General features: G+C 41.6%; 1 protein-coding gene across 1 annotated transcript in view; it reads left to right on the top strand.

The window, feature by feature from the left end:
- Positions 1-5,436, top strand: part of VEGFC (vascular endothelial growth factor C) — a 100,658-nt gene extending 95,222 nt beyond the window's left edge. The window contains exons 5-7 of the mRNA XM_080796883.1: positions 1,139-1,245; positions 1,566-1,899; positions 4,938-5,436. Coding sequence (XP_080653009.1) covers positions 1,139-1,245; positions 1,566-1,899; positions 4,938-5,052 — 556 coding nt within the window. The 3' untranslated portion in view covers positions 5,053-5,436. The remainder of the gene's footprint in view (positions 1-1,138; positions 1,246-1,565; positions 1,900-4,937) is intronic.
- The last annotated feature ends 18,533 nt before the right edge of the window (positions 5,437-23,969 follow it).

The raw sequence follows: 23,969 nt of genomic DNA, 5'->3' as shown, positions 1-23,969 counted from the left end.
TGCTTACACTGTTCAAAGAGTCCTCCCCGGGGTGCTATGCGAGACACCAGGCGGGCTTCTAAAGGCCTGTCATTGTGCGATCACACAGTAAGACTCTGGAACTTTTCTCAGCAACATCCAAAGCACATGGCCCGTTTGCTTACACTCGGTTCACCCGTTAAGAGGTCTACACGTGACTGTTCCGTTCCGCCCGCCCGGCAGTGTAACTCAGCACTCTTCCCTCACATACTGTTCACCATACTGAGTGTGAAAGATAGAATTATCTCCCCTGCACCAACCTCAGTTGAAAAATAAGGTAGTGAGAGGTGTACAGATACTCTGTAAGGATATTAAGAGCCCAGAATTCTAATGGGTAAACATTCAACTAAGAAGACCTTCTGTGGGATACACGTGCGTTTTGTAGCTCTGCGCCCTGAAAAGGTTAAGTAGTCCTGTAAGCTGCTGGCATGGAACAGATAAAGAGAGTGTCGGAGGGGAGAGGAAGGGAGAGAAAACTAGAGCAGCAGGAACATCAAGCATGGGCTTTGACGCCCGTCTGGTGCAGTGCCGAGTGGAAATTTTGGATCAGCAGACCCTTCATAGTTATAGGTATCTCTGGTTCAGAAATAAGTCAGGAAAGGTAAAGTACAAAGAGGTTTCATGTAAACTCGTTTAGAAGAGCCACAGACTGGAAGCAGTTTCAACAGTGACCAACAGGACATTATTACTCATGCATTTCACGGAGGGCTATGTACCACTAACAAGCAGGACATTCTGCAAAGAACTGCGAAGATATCCACAATATATTGTTTAGCGGAAGAAGGAAACTTCAGAGTAATATAAGAGGCTTATCTCGTTTTTTTGCACCAACTAAACCACCATGTGATTATACAAATAAATGTATCTGCCTTAACAAGATCAAAGTGTGCAGTGATCTAGACCATACCACTAAGTGGTCGCCTCTGGGATTAGAACTTGGCCACATATGTGGGGGAGGGAGACACTCAGAGAGGGAACTTTCACATTTCATTTCAGATATTCTCGCATCCCTTTAAAGCTTTTTCACAGACATGCACTGGCTTTGTAATACACAGGGAAGAAAAGAGAGGATGCCTTCCATGTACCAGTTAGACTGCTAACTCATCTGTCTCTCCCCAAGGTGCCAAGCTGCAAACAAGACTTGCCCCACAAACTACATCTGGAATAATCACCTCTGCAGATGCCTAGCTCAGCAAGATTTTATTTTTTCCTCAAATTCTGGAGATGGTAAGCAGAATCATATTTATTTATTTATTTATTTTAAGCAGAATGATATTTTAAAGACAAAATGCCAAGTGCCTCTATTTTGGTTAACATTTTAGTATTAAAACCACATGTACAATATTCTGATGATCACGCTCTGGAATAAGAGACTACCAGAGAGGACGCTGGCTACTTGACATTGGTATTGTTTTGAACTTCCTTGTAAACGGACAGACCCATGTTTGTGCACACCCTTTAATGAAGAACATAGAGACGCTTTTCAGTGCTTTTAATTGTTTCACACCAGTAAGGTGTACTGAAGATGTCCGACTGTGTTTGTCTAGACTCTGCAGATGGATTCCATGACATCTGTGGACCCAACAAGGAGCTCGACGAAGAAACGTGTCAGTGTGTCTGCAAAGGGGGGCTCCAGCCTTCCAGCTGTGGACCCCACAAAGAACTAGACAAAAACTCGTGCCAGTGTGTCTGTAAAAACAAACTTTTACCCAGCTCCTGTGGGGCCAACAGGGAATTTGATGAAACCACATGCCAGTGCGTATGCAGAAGAACCTGCCCAAGACATCAACCCCTAAACCCTGGAAAATGTGCCTGTGAATGTACAGAAAATTCACAGAAATGCCTCTTAAAAGGAAAGAAATTTCAACATCAAACATGCAGGTAAGAAATCTTCGTAAAGCGTATTCCTTTCTCTTACTGGGGATAGTTTCCTCAACCAAAATGGGGGAGGCTTTTTAGAATGAGACCAGTCAGTTCTGGAAGATAAATTCTGTTATTTTCTAACTGAAATTTCCTCGAGACTGTGTTTGCTCCTGAAAGGAGCCCTGGGAACCAAAACCAGATCCAAGCCCAGAATGCACTCCTACTGCTCATCCCACAGGCTGAGTTTGAGGCGGTGGGCTCACATGGGCTGGGAGATGCACAGGACAGTCGCGTGAGGAGGATTTCCAGAACATCCAAACATGGCATCCCTGCCTCCACCAAAACTTATGATGCCATCGTAATATAAGACAGCTGTTCTAAGTGCAGAAAATTTTGTGAAAATTTTACAGAGGATGGGAGAGTGCCACTAACTGTAGAATTGTATCTAGAAAAATATTTAAGTATTTAGTGGAATTAGGGAGATAAATTGTATTGTTAAAGATTACTCAAGACGCATTCCTGAAACATCGATCGGATGGTGAGGTGGGCTGTCTGGGCCGGCTCTGTGATTTGGGCATTTCCTTCAGCACGGCTCCACCAGACAGGCCTCTCTCTCCCATACGTTTGACAACTTTAACTACTTCTCTTTTCCCTTAATTTATGAGAGCTCCTAAACTTCTGTTTTATTAGCATCTTACCATGATGCTGAACACACTTTGGCAGTGAAGCTTTGTCCTCTTCAGAATCGCTCCAAGATCCAGGCACTCAGCCTTTGCGTCCCCCCTTGCTCCTCTCATTTATTCAACCAGCTGTGACCGAGGTTAGGCCTTAGAATGCCAGGTTAACGTGCTAGTCAAGGGTTAGTAGACCCCACAGCCAAATCCAGTGGGCAAGTTAGTCTTCATGTAACCTGTCTTTCCTGTTCCTTTTCTCGAAGCCCCCCTCTTTGTTTTGGTGGAATAGCATTTTCCTTCTCCAGCTGCCCTTCCGGTTTTCAGACGGTCTGTGCCTCATCACCTCCACTGGGATCTCTTCTTCCAAGCTCAGTCTTTAGAGATGGTGGTGATGCCCATGCAGCGGCGGACCCCTCACAGGACTTGAGACTTAAATTTCATTTATTTACAATTTTGTACCTTCATTAATGTTCATAACCTTTCCCCAGTACATAAAATGTCCATCTTTTTAATCCTTATGAGTTCTGTGCTCCTATTTTAATTTCCATCTCCAATGACCCATCATACTAACATTTTAGCCGTTGCATAAGGGAACTTCACTGAATCTAGGGTCACTCAGAAGGGTTCAGTATACAAATTGGTTTAATAATCTTTGGTAAGATTTAGTATCTATATAGTATTCTGCATTTTTGAAATAGCCTTCTGGTAGTTAGAGTAGGGATATGCAAGAAAAATTGGAATACAGTTATTGCTCAAAATATTCCAAAAAGGAAGGGTGCCTGAGTGGCTCAGTTGGTTAAGCATCTGCCTTTGGCTCAGGTCATGATCACACAGGGTCCTGGGATCGAGCCCTGCATCAGGCTCCCGGCTCAGCAGGAAGCCTGCTTCTCCCTCTCCTACTCTCCCTGTTTGTGTTCCCTCTTTTACTGTGTCTTCTCTCTATCTGTCAAATACATAAATAAAATCTTTTATATATGTGTGTGTGTGTGTGTGTGTATACATACATACATACATATATATATATATATATATATATATTCTAAAAAGGAAACAAAAGGATCTCTATAAGGTACTCTGAAGCAATAATGAAACAAAAAACTGTCATCCATGAGATACCTGATTTTTTGCTTACATAAGACTAACCAGCCATCATATTTTTCTACAGAATTCTTATATTAAAAGAAAAGATTTTGATCTTTGTATTTCTCCTAATAGTATACATTGCTTCACGAAGATTTTCTATTTACTGAAACTCTTCCTGTGTTCATTTTTCTAAGGATATACTTCCAGGTTTACATATATATTGAAACAAAAAAGGTAATTTAATGTTTTGAAAATATGTACACTCATTTTCTCTTAATATTTATTCCAGAAGTGGGGAAGGGGGCAGATTATGTATTTTTTGTCCACTGCCTTAAATCAGCAACTTTCATTGATGATTAAGAATTGCATCTTTTTTGCAAAGAAATACCAGAAGTCTTCTAATAATGCATCTGTACTTAGAAGTAAAAAAAAAAAAAAAAAAATTAGTAACATTTTAACTAGATACACCTTCTTTTCTACTAGAGCACAAGAAATGAAACTTGAGACTCACATTGGCAGTTTCTCTGTAGTGCGCTTTTGATTTCCCTGCTGGGTCATCCTGCATTGCTCCCTGGACGCCCAGCCCCTTCTCGCACTGGACAGGCTCACACTCCCACAGCTTCTTCAAAGACAGCTCCTGCTTGCAGAAGCAACAGGGCTGTTTGATCATGTCCTTTCACCACTGCTGGAAGCTGGAAGTCTAGGGTACAAAGAGAGGGTTGCCCAGAGCAAGCCCTCTCTCTCTCTCCCACCGCCCTAGACCACCTTCTTCTCACCTGCAGCCCAGGTGGAGAGGAAGAGGGGACCACCCTGGCTCAGCCACCTGCCTGCCCAGCAGAGGGATGGGGTGGGGGCGGGGGCCCCCCCGCGGAGGACCACAGCCCGCCAGCGTGGCTGGACTTCCATACAGGTCTGGGTTCCGTGCAAGTCCCAGACCCTTGCGGACTCTGCCATGCTGCTACGCTCGGACCACATCAGCAGACCTTGCACACTCACTTTCACAGTTTCTGTTTTATGTTCCTTTCATCCGCGAAGCAGAGAGCACTTCAAAAGAACCAAAGCTCACGTCATCTCAAGTCTCCCATCTGTTCTATCAGCAAGACTGCTTTTAGGCTTTTCCATTCCCCCTAAATTGTGTAATTCTCAGCACAAACTTCAATAAGACATAAACCTAAGAATAATTTTATGATAAAAAGAGTAACTTTATTCTTGTTTTAAATTTAGAGAAACAACTGCGTTTGTAGCATAATGAACTCGTTGCTTTGGCCTTTAACAAAAACGTGTTCCTCGTTTTCCTAGTTGTTACAGAAGACCGTGTGCAAATCGACCGAAGCATTGTGACCAAGGACTTCTATTTAGTGAAGAAGTATGTCGCTGTGTCCCTTCATACTGGAAAAGACCACATATGAACTAAGACTGTACTATTTTCCAGTTTGTCAGTTTTCTCTCTTAGAAAACTGTGTTGCCACATTAGAACTGTCTGTGAACAGAGAGACCTTTGTGGGGCCATGGAGACAAAGACAGAAGTCAGTGTTTGCTGACCCATGTGGGTAACTTCACAGAAATGGACTGGAGCTCGTCTGCAAGAGACCTCTTTTAATGACTGGTTTTTCTGCCAATGACCGGACAGCTGAGGTTTTTCTCTTGTGATTTAAAAAAAAAATGACTATATAATTTATTTCCACTAAAAATATTGTTTCTGCATTCATTTTTATAGCAATAACAATTGGTAAAGCTCACTGTGATCAATATTTTTATATCATGCAAAATGTTTAAAATAAAATGAAAACTGTATTATAAACTGGTGAGATCAATCCATTATTATCTTCCACAATAAGCAAAACTTGATGATAGGAAAACATTCATCTCCTCCCGCCCTTCCTCCTTTCCTCCAACCAGATGTTAGATTTTGACTATTAGGAAAAAGTGTGATCCTAGGAGAGAACGTTCCAGAGGGACAACAGTTGCTATTACATTTTATTGAAATTCATCTCTGAATAAATATAATGATTATAAATGTTTTAGCACATGACACTTTGAAATTTATAACCAAGGGAGTCAATATGGAACATAGCTTATAAGTTCATCTGCTTAGCACGACCGCGTGATGGAAATTATTCAGTGCCCTGGGATCATTCCAACTCATCACTTGATTTAATATCCCTCAGTATAAACTAAGATGGTTTAAGGTATTTTACTCAAAAAGAATCCTTCCCAGTATTTAAATCCCTCTGGCCACCTGAAATACTTCTTGTGAGCTGAATACTTTTCATGAGCTCCTACCCGGCACGTATAAAATAAACTGGAAATCATGTTTAATTGCTCTTATAGGTTAGAAAGGAAACATTTCAGTAACTCAACTGAAGTGCCTGTCTCATGTTTAAAAGGGCATCACACTGAAATACTTTCCTCTGGGAACAAATATTTTGCCTGCATAAATACAACCGTATGAGTGGTTTGCTTATTGATAGAGTATTACTTGCTGGTACGATCCAGCTGCTAGCAAAGAAGAATGCGTAAGTACCAGCAAGACATACAAAGACACAGCTACAGCAATATATACAAACAGTAAGTCCTGAAAGAAGAAGAAAATTCTAGAGAGCTATATAAAGATGAGCTTCTTAAAGCTTGCAAATATAGCAAAAACATTTTTACATGGTATAGGTGACCACTCAGAATATTAGTATCCATGTTTTGCTGTAAGATAGTTTTCTTTACAAATATTTTAAAAGACCGATGACTTAAATATGCCCTGAGTGTTTTCATTATTGACTTTCTTTTTTTACATTTTAAAAAATCAATTTTAGGGGCGCCTGGGTGGCTCAGTGGGTTAAGCCTCTGCGGTCATGATCTCAGGGTCCTGGGATCGAGCCTGCATCGGGCTCTTTGCTCAGCGGGGAGCCTGCTTCCCCCAACCCCTCTGCCTGCCTCTCTGCCTACTTGTGATCTAATAAATAAATAAAATCTTTAAGTAAATAAATAATCAGTTTTATTGAGGTATAATTTACATGGAGTAATATGCATACAATTTGCGTGTAGAGTTGAAGTTTTGACAGATATATACCCTCTGTGTAACCACCACTGAATCAAGGTACAGACATTGTTATCACCCTAGGAAATGTCCTCGTACTTCTTTGCAGTCAGTCCCTCACTCCTTGAGGCAACCTCTGATTCAATTTCTATCACCCAAGATTAGTTTTGCCAGTGTGAGAACCTCACAGAAATGGAATCATATATGTCCTTTCAAGTACTTGTATTCTTTGACACAGAAGCCACTTTGACTCAGTGTTTTCGAGATTCATTCCTGTGGTTGCAGGTACCACATGCAAGTGTTGTTCTTCTTTTTTCCCCATGTCTTATTTTATTTATTTTTTTCCTTTTTTAAATTAACATATAATGTATTATTTTTCTCAGGGGTACAGGTCAGTGAGTCATCAGTCTTACACAATTCACAGCACTCACCATAGCACATACCCTCCCCAGGGTCCATCACCCAGCCACCCCAGCCCTCCCACCCCTCTCCATTCCAGCACCCTCAGTTTGTTTCCTGAGATTAGGAGTCTTTTATAGTTTGTCTCCCTCTCTGGTTTCGTCCATTTCATTTTTCCTCTCTTCCCCCATGATCTTCTGCCCTGTTTCTCAAATTCCACATATCAGCAAGATCATATGATAACTGTCTTTCTCTCATTGTCTTATTTCACTTAGCATAATACCCTCTAGTTCCATCCATGTCATCACAAATGGCACAATTTCCATTTTTGATGGCTGCATAACATTCCATTGTATGTATACCCCACATCTTCTTTATCCATTCATCTGTCAATGGACATCTGGGCTCTTTCCATAGTTTGGCTATTGTGAGCATTGCTGCTGTAAACATTCGGGTGCACGTGCCCCTTCAGATCACTACATTTGTATCTTTGGGATAAATACCCAGTAGTGCAATTGCTGGGTCACAGAGTAGCTCTATTTTCAACTTTTTGAGGAAGCTCCATACTGTTGTGGCTGTAACAGCTTGCATTCCCACCAACAGTGTAGGAGGGTTCCCCTTTCTCTGCATCTTCGCCAGTATCTGTCGTTTCCTGATTTGTTAATTTTAGCCATTCTGGCTGGTGTGAGGTGGTATCTCACTGTGGTTTTGATTTGTATTTCCCTGATCCTGAGTGATGTTGAGCACTTTCATGTGTCTGTTGGCCATTTGGATGTCTTCTTTGCATAAATGTCTGTTCAAGTCCTCTGCGCATTTCTTGATTGGATTATTTGTTCTTTGGGTATTGAGTTTAATAATTCTTTATAGATTTTGGATACTAGTCCTTTATCTGATATTGACTTTTAAAATAATGCTACATGTAATGTTTAGAGAAGTCCAGTAATACGCTCTGTATAACTTCAACATCGAGTTTTAAAAGTCAGATTTTTCAAATATTGGGGAGAAAATGATCTTCTGAAATTCTCTCATTAAACATTTACAGACCATCTTCCTATTTTTTGGTGAGAATGGCTGAAGCCTCTAGGCAGGAAATTTATGCACTGTAAATCCTATGTTCAAGCCATAGTCTAGGTCATTTTCAAACACAAGCACAGTAGAAAATAATAATAATAATAGTAAGAACACAAAACAAAAAAGAAAACTAAATTTGACCAAAGCTACGGCTGTATCAATATGTCTCTATGAGCACTAACTCACGGATGATTACCAAAGGAAAAGTGGAATCAAAATAAATAATATCTTTCTACCTGGTGGGGAGGCATAGTCCCTAGGGCATAAACTGGTCACCATCCATGAAATTCAGTTGAGATTCAATTCAATCATTTTTCATCACATTTGAGCCAAGAATATAAGCAAACAAACATCATATAATCTGTTATAGCAAACTGGTTAATCACTTTCAGTTTTGGTATTTGGGGAATATATTGATTTTTTAATCAAATTTAGGGGAAAAAATGTATTCTAGGTTTCAAATCAGGCCCCTGAGGCCATATAAGGAATATAAAACCTGGCACAATGACTACTATCAGCTTTAAAAAAATCTAAAGTATGTGTTGACAATTAGTTTCTTAGAATATATGGGTAAGCCAAAAAAAAAAAAAAAAAAATCACTCGACCAAAAATTAGATCACGAAGCATGCCAGAAAAATAGCACTTAATTTGTCCCTAGAGATATAATAATTTTGGCCAAAATCAAAAGTAACATGAACAAAAACAATACATTGCCAGACATACTTGTAAACAATTTTATGTGGACCATAAAAAATCTCACTTCACTAAATTATAATATTTGAGATTCTGTGGTGCTAGTTTAGACTAGAGATAAGACTAAATAAGTATTTAGAATGTTAGCAAGCATGATTCAGCAAAAAGCTGGAAAAAAAAAAGAAAGAAAGAAAAATACTGTGAGAATGTAAACTCTCCACGAGTCTTGACATACCAACCCAGCCACATCTCAAGGATAAAGATGAGAAAACACGGGATGTCTCCAGGGACAGTTAATACATATATGGAAATCTTAAAAGTTTGTACACAGAATGTTAGGTCTAGAATACCAAATACTGTCCATTCAATTTAAAAGACTAATGAGAAGGGGCACCTGCCTGGTTCAGTCAGTAGAGCATGTGACTCTTGATCTTGGGGTTTTAAGTATGAACCCCATATTGGCTACAGAGATTACTTACAAATAAAAAATATTTTTTAAAAAGGCAATTGTGTAACATTTAGCTTCCAGATTGTTTCGTTTTGTTTTGGAAGGGGGTTTTAATTTGCTAACGGGCTTGAGTGAAATAGATTCCATTATTAGGTTTTCTAAAAATAACCTTTGTCCTCATACAACTCATTCCAGAAGTCGGAGTGGTGACCTTGAGCGGCATTCACTGGCCTGTCCAGAAGGCACTTCTCTAAGGCAAGGACAAAGGGTCACAGGCTTCTTCTCACCCCTTTCCCGGGTCCCTGCTCCGCTCACAGTGGGGGAGAAGCAGACACAGCAGGTCGGGGAGCTCATGCACAGCCTTCCTTAGCACCTTGCCAAAGCCCAGGAAACTCCTTGCTCCGGTGACTTCCACGTTCACTGAGTAGGTGCTGGGCAGAGAGCTGAGTAAGGACCGCTGGCCCTCACTTCACCTTCCCGACTGCACTCTCCCCCCAGATCTGGGCTTTCTCTGGCAGACTTTTCAAAGGCTGCTTTTTTAGGGACTTCACCTTTTGAACTGCAAATGAAAAGGACATTTTAAAAAGTCATTTCATTCTGCTACAGTGAAAGAGCAGAAACAGGTCTCATTTTTATAGAGACGAATTCTAGAAAGTCCTGAATAAATCTAGAAGTGTCCCCTAAAAGGCAGAGCGTGTAACCAGAGAACAATCTAAGGAAGTCAGTGACATGTTTCATAAAGTAATTCTGGCATTTTCTGTTCACATTTGAAGTTTTAGTATATATTAAGGATATTTTTTAAGTAGGGAATGATTACCTGGTAGCTTGTGGAAGTGCAAATGGGTGTGATGGTTTGGAAAACAAAAATTAAACCTAAGTTTCACGGCTTTCTTTTTTTCTCTTTGTTCCATAGTTCACAACTCACTGCCCTAAAAATCATGCTGTAACAGAAGGAGCACTGGATTAGGAATTAGGAGCCAGGTTTTTAATCTTGCCTTTTCTGCTATGCCCCTAAGCCAATCACCATCACCTTCTGGGTCTCAATTTCTCGCCCTAAGAGGGGACTGAACTAAAATTGTATATGCAGTCCCACCTCTGAAGTTGCAAAGTTTATAGTAAACTACATACAGAGGGGGCAAAACACACACATAGAACATTTCTAAGAACTTCAGGGAAGCCCCCTTCTTGAGATTAGTGACTCCATTAAGAGGAACACTTTTTTTTTTAATGTTTTTAAAAACATTTCTTAAATGTTTAGAAAGCTCTGTTCTTGAAATCAGTGACCCCCTCCCCTTAAGAGGAAAATTTTTTAATGTTTCATGTATGAAATTATACATGAAAAATCCTGTCTCCCTCATGCCATAATTCTAATTCTTATTCTACTTAAATTCTAAGTAACTTAGCTCAAAACAGCATTCTTCCTGATTTCTTCATCTCAAAGGTAGTCACACATGGAGACTTTGGAAAGTCTCAATCGCTAGGAGGAGTAATTACCTTGAAAAAACAAAACCGAGCAACTCTCCACCAGAAAGCAAAACTTAAGACTCCCCACGCATTGGTCCCCAACCTCAATCAGACGCACAAATACCCTATCTCACCCAGGCAGAGCCACTGATGGAGAGATAGGCTTCAGTGTCATTGCCATCTGCAGTTCCAACCACAGGATCTGATTAGGTATTGGGCCTACACCACCGGGACCTGGCACCCACGTTATCTACAAGTGCACAGCTCAGAATTCTCAGATGCTGCTCATGGACTCACCCACTGGGGCTGAGTATACATCGGGCTCGATGAGACGTGACTGACCCACGTACGCTCCCCAGATTTACAAATACTTTTAAAAGAAAAAAATGTTTCTTGTATATTCAACACTACTTTATATGACTTTATAATAATACTTGTAATGTGCTGTTGAAGTCACAGATTTTTTTTTCTCACTTTAAAGCAGCTACACATATTCTACATCTTTTTAAAAATTAATCTTCCTGGGGCACCTGGGTGGCTCAGTTGGCTAAGTGCCTGCCTTCAGCTCAGGTCATGACCTCAGGGTCCTGGGATTGAGCCCAGCATTGGGTTCCCTGCTCAGTGGGGAGCTTGTTTCTCCCTCTCCCTTTGCCCCTCCTCCATGCTTTTGCTTTTGCTTTCTTTTTCCAAAATAAATAAAATCTTTAATAAAAAATGAATCTTATGTTCAAATTTATGTATTTAAATTCAGTGGAAATTTGAGATTATCATCACACCTCCATGAATAAAACTTTGTTACTGACATGTTCAGCTTAAAAACAAACTTCTCAGGGCGCCTGGGTGGCTCAGTGGGTTAAGCCTCTGCCTTCGGCTCGGGTCATGATCTCAGGGTCCTGGGGTCGGGTCCCGCATCGGGCTCTCTGCTCAGCAGGGAGCCTGCTTCCTCCCTTCTCTCTCTCTGCCTGCCTCTCTGCTGACTTGTGATCTCTGTCAAATAAATAAATAAAATCTTTTTAAAAATTTAAAAAAAACAAACTTCTCTTCAGAATTAGTGTCATATGAAGATTTCTTGCCATCAAGATTTCCAAGTCCACCCTGCTGTGTGTGCGGCAAACGTGTCTTCTAATATGTCCCATTCTTTCTATTTCCTATCTCCTTTCTAGGGCACATTTTTTTCCACGCACCATCTTGTTCCCTTCCTCTCCTATGTGCCTTAAACAATGACCCGGAAGTCCTGTTCTTCTTTTCCTTACTCCGCCCTGATGTCCGCGCGGCCCACGTTGCCGGCGGCCGCTGCTACGCGGGGAAGCCGTCCGGGCCGGGGAAGGCGCGGGGGCGAGCGCGTCCGATCCCGATCGAGCACCCGCAGCGTCCCCTGATTCTAGTGCGAGGGCTGGACAGACAGATTCCCAAAGTAAGAGCCACTATCTTATAACAGCTACTCCCGAAGCCAAGGCTCCTTGCAGACACACAGCCCGTGAAGGACGCAGACCAGCATCTGGAACTGCTCACGGGAGGCAGCCAAGGAGGGAGGACGCAAGTCAAGGAAAGGTGAGAACAGAAAGGACGAGCTGAATGGGACGAATCCGAGGAGGACATCAACCGTGAGGGCTCTGGGCTCCAGAAGCGAACTGAGGGCGGCTGGAGGGGCGGCCGGGTTGGGGGGGGGGGGTAGTGGGGGATGGGCATCGGGGAGGGCACGGGGGGGGGTGGGCTCTGGGTGTCACACACGACTGAGGGGCTGTTGCGCGCTACGTCGGAAACGAAGGCGGCCGGCTGATCCCTGTAAAACTAACCGGACACTAACGCGTTGGCTCACTGAACATGACCCAGAAAAGCGGAAGAAAACCGAGAAACCATCAGAAAGGGGAAGAACTGACAAAATCAGCCACACTAGAATTGTAGGGAAAAGAGAAGAAAGGAAGGGTCTCCCGGCCGGCGGGACAGTGACAGGGAGGGCGGGGTGGGCCCCTGAAACGCGCGGGGAAGTTCCTGAAGTCGGTGACCGGGAGCGGCCGAGGCAAAGCCGCGCCATCTGCCGACGAGTTTCGGGCCGCGCGGAGCTGCCGAGCGCACGTGACGGACGCCGACCGCGACGGTCACCTGGGCGTGTCCGGGTCGGCGGGACCACCACGTCGGTGCAAGAGAGAACGTCTGTCACGGCTCGTGCGCGGGGCACCCTGAGGCCACCTCAGTCGCTTAATGGGGGAGATACTCTTGAGAAGATCTCGGGGAAAGAGAGAATTTCCTCTTCTCCGGCTTAACGGCAGACGCTGTTGCCGGACTTCCAGATCGCCTGAGACTCTCACTGCGATTTCTAAGTAACAAGTCCCGTGACCGCGCGGCCCTGAGTGTGAGACACGGACAAGCTGCGTGTCCCCGCGACAACTCACCCTCCAGGACACACACACGGTCTCACACAGCCGGGCGTGAGCGCGCGGTGCCCGTCAGGCTGAGGAGATCTGGAGGGAGCCAGGGTCTCCTGGGCAGACCAGGCCGGCCGCGTGTGAGGTAATTCCAGAACCGGAGTCAAAGAGGAGGCTTCCTCACTGAGTTACCCGAACACGCTCCCGTGCTCTGCCACAGCAGTCGTCTCCCACAGGAGCCGCGGGGGCTGAGGTGGCGCCAGCAGCTCCGCAGCGCGCGAGCCCCCTCTTGGGGGGGGGGGGGGGGGAGAAGCGCGCTCTGCACACCCGCGCCGTCCCCGCGCTCTCATCGGGACAGGAGGAAAGGTCTTGACACCCCCCCCGGGGCAAAATGTCCCCACCAAAGCAATGCTTACAGCGGGATTCAGAGGAAAGATTTTCATTCCGATTTTTTTAATTTACTTATTTGAGGGGCGCCCGGGGAACTTAGTCAATTACGTGTCCCGTTCTTGATTCCGGCTCAGGGAGGATCTCAGGGTCGTGAGATCGAGCCCCAGGCTGGCTCCGCGCTGGGTGTGGAACCTGCCTAAGACTCTCTCTCACGGTCCCTTCCCCCCTCTCCCCCCGCTAGAAAGAACGACCTCTTTGACAGCCTCAGACCAGGCCGCAGGGCCATGCAGCAAGCGCGGAGCTGCATCACCAGCCCGTCTCCTCCAGCCATGAGCCACCAGTCTTGGACCAAATCCATATGCCTCGATTCTCTCTCCCGCTGCGAAGAGTACCTCTCCCCAGGACTTGGAATCCACAGACAGAAAACTCAGCTAGACGCACCGAATTCTGTCAGGAGCCGAGTGTGAACTCATACCCTTAGAAACACACGTTGCCCTGTCCCCGTCAGCTTGGCTGCTGTAACACAACACAGGGTGGGTGGCCACACAACAGAAATTTATTTCCCCACTTTTTGGAGGCTGGAAGTGCCATCAAGGTACCACCAATGTTGTTTCTGGGAGTTTCCGGTGAAACCTCTGCTAGCTTGGAGATGGCTGCCTTCTCTCTTCTCATTATCCTCACACAGTCTTTCCTCTGTATACACGTGGGGAAAACAAGATCTCTGGTGTCTCTTCGCACGAGGACCCCCGCCTTACCAGACCAGAGTTCTACTCTTATGACCTCTTTTACCTTTAGTCGCCACCCTAAAGACTTCATCTTCGAACATTGGGAGTCAGGGCTTCAACATACAGATTTGGAGGGGACATAATTCTCTCTACTGAAACTCCTCTTTATGCACAAATTTTAATTGGCAAGAAAGAGTCAAATACGAATCAAACATTTTGAGACCAAAAAAGTAATTATTTCAAGGCAGAGTGCCTGAATAGTACTGGATGCTGGTATGCAAGCAAAGCAAACAAGGTCCTCCCAGAGAATAACAAATTCAAGAACATCCAAGGGATACTTGAACTTCCACCTGAGGGTTTTTGAGTGATAGCTCCACTGAGTTGTAGGTAAAACTGACAAAATACTTGAAAGTAAAGCTGACAAAATGCTTGTATTTATACTTGTATGTATAAATATGTAAAATACTTGTATATACTTTGCTCCCAGCACGGGTCTTAAATTTATTTGCCGAGAGAGCTGATACATCAAGATGCTTCCTACTGTAGTAGTTTATACAGAGCTGCCTGCTGCTTTCATATATTGCTAATCTGGTTATTAAATTGGCAGAAGGAACTCTAGTGGTAACCGTGGTGATCTATAACTGGTTTTCCAAGCAGAAGATGAGAGCTCATGGCCCCATTCAGCACTGGGACCAAGAATCAAGGCCACAGTTGTTGGTTTCCAAGAGAAATTCTTTAATTCCTTGATTGCTGGCTGCAGAACTGCCAAATATGTTCCTGTTTAGAAGAGTGCTTGATCCACAATAAGCCCTCAATAAGTAATTCCCACAAGTTCTGGAAGTTCCAAATGCCAAATCTTTTTAAATCAGAATTAAAGTGTCCAGAAATTCAGCCTCATTTACAAATTGCCACAAAGTTCTAAGACAGCAAAGTGAGTAAATGTCAGGACTCAGCCAACTGTCAAATTTTAGAACCTTAATTCGTCACCACTTGTGATTATATAAAACAATGTCGTAACACATTTTGGAATTCAATCATACTTTTTGTCAAATGAGGTCATGACACTTGTACTTCAAATACATCAATTCTAACTCTTTCCCCTTTAATATGTAAAGAGGCACACAAAGTCTAGAGGCTGTGAAAGAGCAAGATAAATATTCTGAGAATAAGGGAGTTTTAACTTAATCTTTAAAACTTATTTAAAAATACAGAAAGAGGAAACAAATGTGAGAGAATTTAAAAGCATCTAAATATTAATGGCACCAGGTTGGAAGTAGATGTGTTATTCAAATTTCTACTTGATTAAGAATTTCTCCTATCATTTTGGTATGAATTTCCTTCATTGTTAAGAAACTGCACTTTGCTCATAAACCTGAGAAATTCAGTTTAAATAAGCATTTTTCAAACAGTAACTATGAGAGAATTCTTACTGCAGTTTTTAAAAGCAATAGGATCTGGAAAATGTCACTGAGCAAAGCATAATGTTCCTGTGTTTTACACTGAACAAAGGAGGCCACAATGTGTCCTGGACATACAACTTGCTTATAAGATTAGACGTAACTATTAAACAGCTGTTGGAAAAAAAATACCATAACTCAGAAATAGCTGTGTGGGGAATTCTCATGTATTTCTAGAAGATTGAATTTAATTTTTTTTACTCTTTCCTTCTTCAAAAGAAAATAAATTTATAGAGATCTATTGAAATACAGAGTACCTTTTATAAAAGATGAACAACAGAAGGCTCAGTCAATGTGGTTCAAAGCATAGTTTGTTGAAAAAGGTTAAAGGTTAAAGTATAAAATTCTGAGAGCCTGGGGAAAGGGAGAGGTCGTAATTTAAAAATAAAACTATAGGGGCGTCTGGGTGGCTCAGTCGTTAAGGGTCTGCCTTTGGCTCAGGGCATGATCCCAGGGTCCTGAGATCGAGCCCTGCATCGGGCTCCCTGCTCTGCGGGAAGCCTGCTTCTCCCTCTCTCTCTCCTCCTACTTGTGTTCCCTCTCTCACTGTGTCTCTGTCAAATAAATAAGTAAAATCTTTAAAAATAAAACTATAAAAATCATCAGACCAAAAAGGGCGTGCACATATAACGTAAAAATCCTAATAAGCAGAAGTAAAATAGGACTTTCAATAATGTTAATAAAAAATATAAACCATCCTCCATATATTGCAAATCTCAAGAAAGCCTAAGTATCATTAACAAAATTCAACTTTCACGTGATCCTTTTATTTTACTGTAATCACCTAACACTCTTCTACAATGATTCCCCCTCCACATGTTGGCCTTGGAGTAAAACACTCCATCTACACAAATTTTGATTAGACTATCAAAACCCTTGCAGGCTAGATTTCACAGTTTTAAGGTGGCTGGATGGCTAACCAAAATGATAAGGCATCTTATTTTGGAAAAATACCTATATAGAGGAAATAGGGCATTTTAAAACTGTATTTAAATCCCAAGCACTTTCACATATCTCGTTTTGTCAACATGAAATGCAAAAATAGATTGCCCAAAATGAGCTCTTCTGACAGAATTTCCTTAGGCTAACAGGAAGAGTTCGAAGCCTGACACTCCTCCAAAGCTGTGGGACCACATGCCCGCCCTAAACCTCAGCTCCGAACACTGGTTGTCAGTGCTGCTCTATGCTACAATGTATACAAAGTCCCTAACAAAGGATTTTGCATGTAAAGGACACTCAAACCTTTATTCAACACCTCACTGTGTGTGTGTCCTGTTTTAGAATTCAGCACATCGTAAGATAAAAACCTATTTCATTTTTCCCCGTATTTGTTTACTCCTTTGTAGAAAGACTGATTTGCTTAGTCTAATTCCACAAGATCTTTGAGAATTAGTCTCTATTTGCTTTATTTTCTTAAAGATTTATTTATTTTGAGAGAGAGAAAGACTAGTTAAGCTCATTCCTATCTGTAAAATCTATGGGTCAAATTTGTTAATCTTCTAGGGATCTTGATACATAGTTCCAATGTCATTCTCTAGAAAGATGTGGCCTTTAGTTCTCCTGCTCCCAATCTGAGAGAGCCGTAAGTTTCATTGCAACCCGACAAACGTTATCTTTAAAAGAATCTCAGCTAATTTGTAGGTGGAAAAGATACCTTAAGTTATTTTAATCTGAACTTCTTTTGATCAATAGTGAAATAGAATACACCTTTGTGTATTATTTCTCCAAGACAATCTTATTCTTGGTCAATTATTATTCGGTTACTTGACTTATCAAATTGTATGAGCTTTTTAAACAGCAATACTAATTTAATTTTGATTATCTACTTATTCATATATTTTTATTTGTTTTTAGCCTGCTCTTGTAGTTTATATAGTTTATGTACAAACACCTTTTTAATTTTATAGACTCAAACCTTTTTCCTATTTGCTATTTTTCATGTCCTTTATGCATAGCCTCCTTCCCTTTGCAGTCATTAGATATTATTTCAGAATTATGCCGATTATTGAGAAAATGGTGTCATTAATCACAGAGGAACATCTACAAGGCACCATAAGACTGAAGCTGGGATATGAACCTGTCTCTCTTCTCCATGTGGGAAAAAGGTCTACGGGCAAGCCTGTCATGCCTCTTTTCCTTTTCCACAACAATGACCTTGACTTCTTGGTAGGCACATTCAGTGTCTCCTTCACACAGTAACACCAATGAGAATTATACTGGACATGCTCTGTTCCTAGAATATGAAATCTATAGAGTAGTAGAATATCTAGCATAAGGAAGTAAAATTATCCAGAGAAAAAAGAAACTACAACTAAGTTTGCTAGAGAATGTAGGACATAAAATACCAATCATTCCCTCTTTAAAAAATCTCATTATAAAACTAAATGGTTTCTGAATGACATTTACAAAATCCAATTTTCTAAACCAACAGAAATTATAGGTTGTGGTTTAATTAAACTTTTACCCAAAACATCTACCCAACTGCCCTACCAATACTTTTAAATAATTATTTCTTCATGTGAGTTCTGTGTGTGGCATTCTTTTTCTATGTATGCATTATTATGCCTTATTTTCTTATGAACTGTTGATTGCTTCCAAGACCATCTGCTTTTTTTAATCCATCTGTTTTTGATTCTTTCATCAGTGCTGTGATATTTTAGCCTAAATTATTTTTAAGTTTTGGTAGGCACAGCAAGCATCCTTCATTTCTCTTCTTCTGAACATTTTTTAGTTCTTGGGAGTCACGGAGATTCTCTCTGAAGACACCATCACCCCACAACCTCCTGACTGGCACTTTCTGGAAGTTGTAATTTCCAAATGATGTATGTAGATGGAAGGAGAGGAGATCATTAGCCCTGCTAATGGTGCTCCCACATCAAACCTGGCACCAAGGCAGGAGAGGAGAGCTGCCTCAGCCCTTGGTGATCTCTCAAGCCACCTGTCACACTGTGGGAGAATTACACTGGGACTTGCAATTTTACTGAGGTCTTCTTCACTGCTTTACTTCAGAAAGCAAAACACTGGCCCATCATCAGCTTTTTAAAAGCTCTATTTCAACCCTCTAGTGTGGACAAATTCCCCCCAGACTCTACATATCACGGATCAATTGGGAGGGGGGAGGATGTAGGGGGAGGAGGAGAGTCTTGATTAGAATTTTGTTACAAAGTTGAGAGAAGGAAGGGACACCCTGCTCACCAGGCAGGTGGCATTTTATCCCCAAGTCCCTCTGCCTCTTGAGTCTGTGACGTTCATGGGAACACAGTCAAAAAAGCCTCGTCCTACAATCTGAACAGGCTCTACGCTTCCTTGTGTGGGAGAGGCGCTCAGAGACGGTCACAGCGTGGACCAACAGCTTGTCAGTCACCAACCAGGTAACCCTTCAAGAGTCCTTGTGAACCTGCCTTCTAAAAAGGAATATATAAGAATAACTTCTCCCCTTTTGATGGCATTTTGGGTTATTGGTCTTCAGATAAAAATACAAAATCTCTGTTAAAATCAAAAACAGTTTGGGTAGAAGGAGAATTAAGTGCGGGGCAGCGGGGGTGGGGGGGAAACAGCATCTCTGAATGCAAATGGTAACAAAATCTCAGTTGAGGCCCTTTGTCAAATCACACTTGTCCCTTGACATGGAGTTTGGCGTTAGGTATGGAATGCATGAGGTTTTTCATTTTCATTGTCCAAAATAGAGACATTAAAATAATAAGGGTCTTTCAACTCTGCTTGTAGTATAATTTGCGTCTAAAGATTAAAATCTGCTGGAGCAGAAGAGTCCTACCAGAGATAACTAGAAGTCATACTGGGTTACTGGTTAGTTGAAGAAGTTAAAGTGAAGATTATTAAGAATATAATCATGCTTTAAATATAAATTTTTCTGTGTGTGCATACTAATTCACTAGACTTTTGTTACAGGAACAAGATCTTATCTTTGGACTCGGCTATTGGCTTTCCTGCATATACACTACCTGCAGTGCTTTGTTTTAGCTTTTAATTAATTAAAGGGAATTGAGAAATTAAAGTCACTTGCAAAGCAATCCCCAAAAATAATATTCTTCTGCTACATTTCATAGGAGCTTGAAACATTGATCGTTGGCTTATGCAGACCTAACTGGACAACTTTTTAAACTTGATTTAGGATTTTATTTATTTGACACAGAGAGAGAGAGCACAAGCAGGGGGAGCGGTGGGCAGAGAGGGGGAAGCAGGCTCCCCAGTGAACAGGAAGCCCAAAGCAGGATCTCGATGCCAGGACCATGGGATGATGACCTGAGCCGAAGGCAGATGCTTAACCAAGTCACCCTGGCGCCCCTGGACAACTTTTTAAAATGAACTCTCCTTGACTGAGCCGTTTCAAAACATTCAGTTTTCTTATATTTCATATTAATTTTCCCACATATTATGGAAACACTGAATAAATATGCATCCATCCATTTCATCTAGTAACTTACAATACTGAGATAAGGAAGTCTGGATCACATAATTGCATAAGCTTGAAAAAAGCAATTCTTTCGGTCACCAAAATAGACACATGTGTTTTTAAAAGGTTTCAAACTATGGACTATGACTTTTTAAAAAGTCACTCTTTCACTTCCAGGAAGACTGTCCCTAAGTACTTAAGAATAAAAACATCATGCCACATGTTTACAAATCTCTAGTCTTTTTTTCTCTTTTCATGACCCTACACCTCCCACCTCAACCCCAAAGCGGCAGCTCTAAGCTCATACCTAGCAGACTTCAAAACAATGCGTCTGGTTAAAAGCTAAAAGATGTCTGGTAGAAGCTTATGCTATTGGGAATTAAAAAAATAATAATAAAGGAATAGGAACACAGCCTCCAGCCTCTTTGAACCAGAAATGGCCTTTCAGGTTATAATGCCATTTATAGTTTCCAAACAGAAGTCAAAGAAGTTGTGGGTAATGGAGCAAATCTAAAACATTATTCCTGGCAGCCTTCCATGTATTTTTCTTCACACGATGTTATGAACAATAGTCCTGTTTGAAAGGAAGGACCATAACAGAAATGATCTCAAATTCTGTTTTTCTCTCTTACCCTGTTGTCTTCTTTTTGGATTTTAACCTTCCAAGAAAACTTCTTCCGAGACATCCGCCCCTCCGAGCGCCCGACTGCTTCAAGTGGTCCGAAGGGGTGAAGCTTGCTTTTAGATACCATTTTTAATACATCTCTAACCATAATTTCTGTGTGTGTGTGTGTGTGTGTTCATCCCTTAGACTGACTAAAATATTCAAAGGTTAATTTATTCCACTTGGAAATATTAAATGCAGTCTGCCATTTTTTGCTTTATCACCAAAGGAATCTGATGAATTTTCTGCCTGTAAGTTTTGCCAGCGAGGTGACTTTCAGTACCACCGACAACACCTTCCCCGTCTTGTTGTCCTAGTCAAGGCTCCGGCCCAGCTGACAGTCCCCCTCTCTGCCTGATGGACTTGGCTCCTTCTCACGTGGCCTGCTGACCTCGTCTGCCTGTCAGTAACAAAACAGCTTTCGTCCCCCATGGCCTCGTGAGCTTCTGCACCACACGGTTCCATTTATATTAAACCAGACATTTCCATGTAATTTCATATTCTCTGCAATGGTTTTTTCCATAGCCAAGTAAACTCAACGAGTGAACTTCTGAGATAATATCTTAAAAAAAAAAAAAATCTCGGCTGCGGCGGACTAATGGAATGGGTTTCTTTAAAATGTTTCCTGTTTTCGATGCATTTGCCCCATAGAACCATTGTGTGGAACAGAAAGTCTGATTCAATTAGCAACTAAATTGTTACAACTGAATTTCTGCTCAAGCCATGGCAAGTCCGAGAGAGCTGAACCACTGGAGAAACAAGGACGGATGCCATTCATATTTGGGAGGTTTGGCTGTCTTGCACACTGACGTATAGGACCTTTGTCACTGGACTGGTGACCTTTGTCACTGGACTGGCGTGTCAGTTTAATGTCCTGTTCAAGAGCCAGACGCTTGGCAAATGAAGAGCGTCGGTATATTTTTTATCATGTATGGCACTGAGTACATTGAAATACCGGTCAAAAACAGCCATCTATGTCTATGTTGGAAATCTCATACTCCAAGTCATCTCCCATGTCAAAGAGCATCACACCAGGGCATCAGAGCACTTAGGATGAGAACATTTGCAAGATGAAAACAAGTTGAACGGAAGCATCTGGCACCAGTTTGTGACACACTCAATGCACAGTGTTCATGACTGATTTCAACTATTTGTTTAATTATGAAGAAGGCATTTCTGCCCATTACAGGGAAGTGTTAGTAAACTGGAATGGGGATGTTTTATACAACTATCCCCTTTATAACGTTCGGCCTTTTTAAAGAACTACATCGTCTGACATTGCCATCTCCACTCTTTGAGGAGTTTATAGCTGCCTCTTTATTTTCAATATTTCTTGATCCACTTAAGTTTGTTTCTTGAAAATAGCATATAGGTTTTTTCTTTTAATGTAAGAGTTTTGATTTCTCACATTTAGTTTAATGTCTTATATAACTGATTTCATTTTTTTTACCTTGCTCTATTATTAATTTTATAGTCACTTCCTGGGTTATTTTTGTTCATACAACAGGCGAAATCCAGTTCAACTGTCCATTCTACTTATTGTTAGGCTTTGCTTTCTCTGCTCTCATAGAGAGAAGATGCATTTATATGAAGGCAAGATAAAAACTCCCTTCTTTAATAAAGACAGAGTATTCCCCTGCCCTTATCAATTAGATGACAACTTTAAAATAATTTATTTCTAACCTCTTACTCATTTTCTTGCCTTTTCCCATGACTGCATTTGACCTCCATTTCTTACCCCCATGTTTGCTAAGATCACTTAATAGTACAATGGCCAGGCTTCGTGCTCATCAACACATAGCTGCCCTTTATCTTCTGGATTTCACTTCCCAGCTCCCCTGCACTCCGCTGTGGCCACAGAACATGTTTGACCCAATGAAATGTAAGTAACAGTCATGCAGAGCATTTCTAAGCTGAGTCAGCAGAAAGCTTTTGTGCCCTTTTTTATAGGCTCTCTCTACCTCTCCCCGAAAAATCATGGAAAAGCACTTAAGATGGTAGAGTCCCAGAACTTAAGTGGCTTGAAATCAGAAGGCCTGACAGAGGTCAGCTCTCTGGGAGAGTCATCCAAGGTGAAGAGGATTAGCATAATCAAGTGAGGACTAAGTTTTTATTGTAGAAAACCACAGAAATTTGGAGGCTGTTACCAAAATACGGAGTGTTCTATGCTCCCCTTACAGGATTCCTTCCTTGCCGCTGGTATTACATATTCTCATGAACCTGCATGCTACCATGTATCTGTTTCCTTTCTTCTTTATCTTCCCAGATCTTGAACTCTGTATAACACTTCATTTGGTTATTGGTTAATGTATTTTCTCAATTGTTTTTCTCATGGGATAAATGAGTGATATACATTCTAAACTCATGTTCATATTTTATTTAAGTGTATGCTATTTTAGTGATCTACAACTTCGGAGTTGTGGTCCTTTCTTCTCACTCATCTGTAGATATGACCTCAGTCTTTTAGTCTACATTTTTGCAAAAGTCAGTCTCTGGTCAGTTTGATGTTTTTCTCTTTGTAGTAACAAATGAGTTTAACCTTGTCGCTTATTTGGTTTTGGCAGAATATACATGCATGCTTTCTTACCCAGCCTGTAATTGACTGAGAGCTTTGAAATTCTAGATTCAAGTTTCCTTCAATTCTAGAGGTTTTCCTTCTATAATTTTCATTGTAGGCAGTCTTGAAGATGGCCCCCAATGGTCCCCACTTCCTGGTATTCACCCTCCTGTGGAGTTCCCTCAAAGACCGTGCCAAGACATCTCTGTTACAGCGTACAGTGCTAATGATGGTATGTCACTTCCGAGATAAGGTTGCAAGATTTTGGCTCCTCTGTGGAGCACTTGCCCACTCTTTCATTCTCTCTAGGCCATGAATTTGCTTGAATGTGGATGCTTGGGCAACAGTCAAGTTCAGACACTGCAGCCTTGACACCTGATTTGACTGTAATCTCTTGATAGACTGAGTCATAATACTACCCTGCTAAGGCTCCCTGGCCTCCCCCCACAGAAGCTATGAGATAATAAAACCATTTTAAGCCACTTAGTTTAGAGATAATTAATTACACAGCAGTGGACATCTAATACAACATTATTTTGCCTTTGGCATTTTATATTTTCTTTACAATTCTTGTTAGTAATATATTTGGCTTCTTAAATCTATCATCTCAGATGTGTTTCCTTTTTCCATCATGATTTTCAAATTTTTTTCA

Source organism: Martes martes (assembly GCF_963455335.1).
Source record: "Martes martes genome assembly, chromosome: 2".
NCBI lineage: Eukaryota > Metazoa > Chordata > Mammalia > Carnivora > Mustelidae > Martes > Martes martes.
The sequence above is the reverse complement of the archived record's forward strand: the minus strand, read 5'-3'. Positions and strand labels throughout refer to the sequence as shown.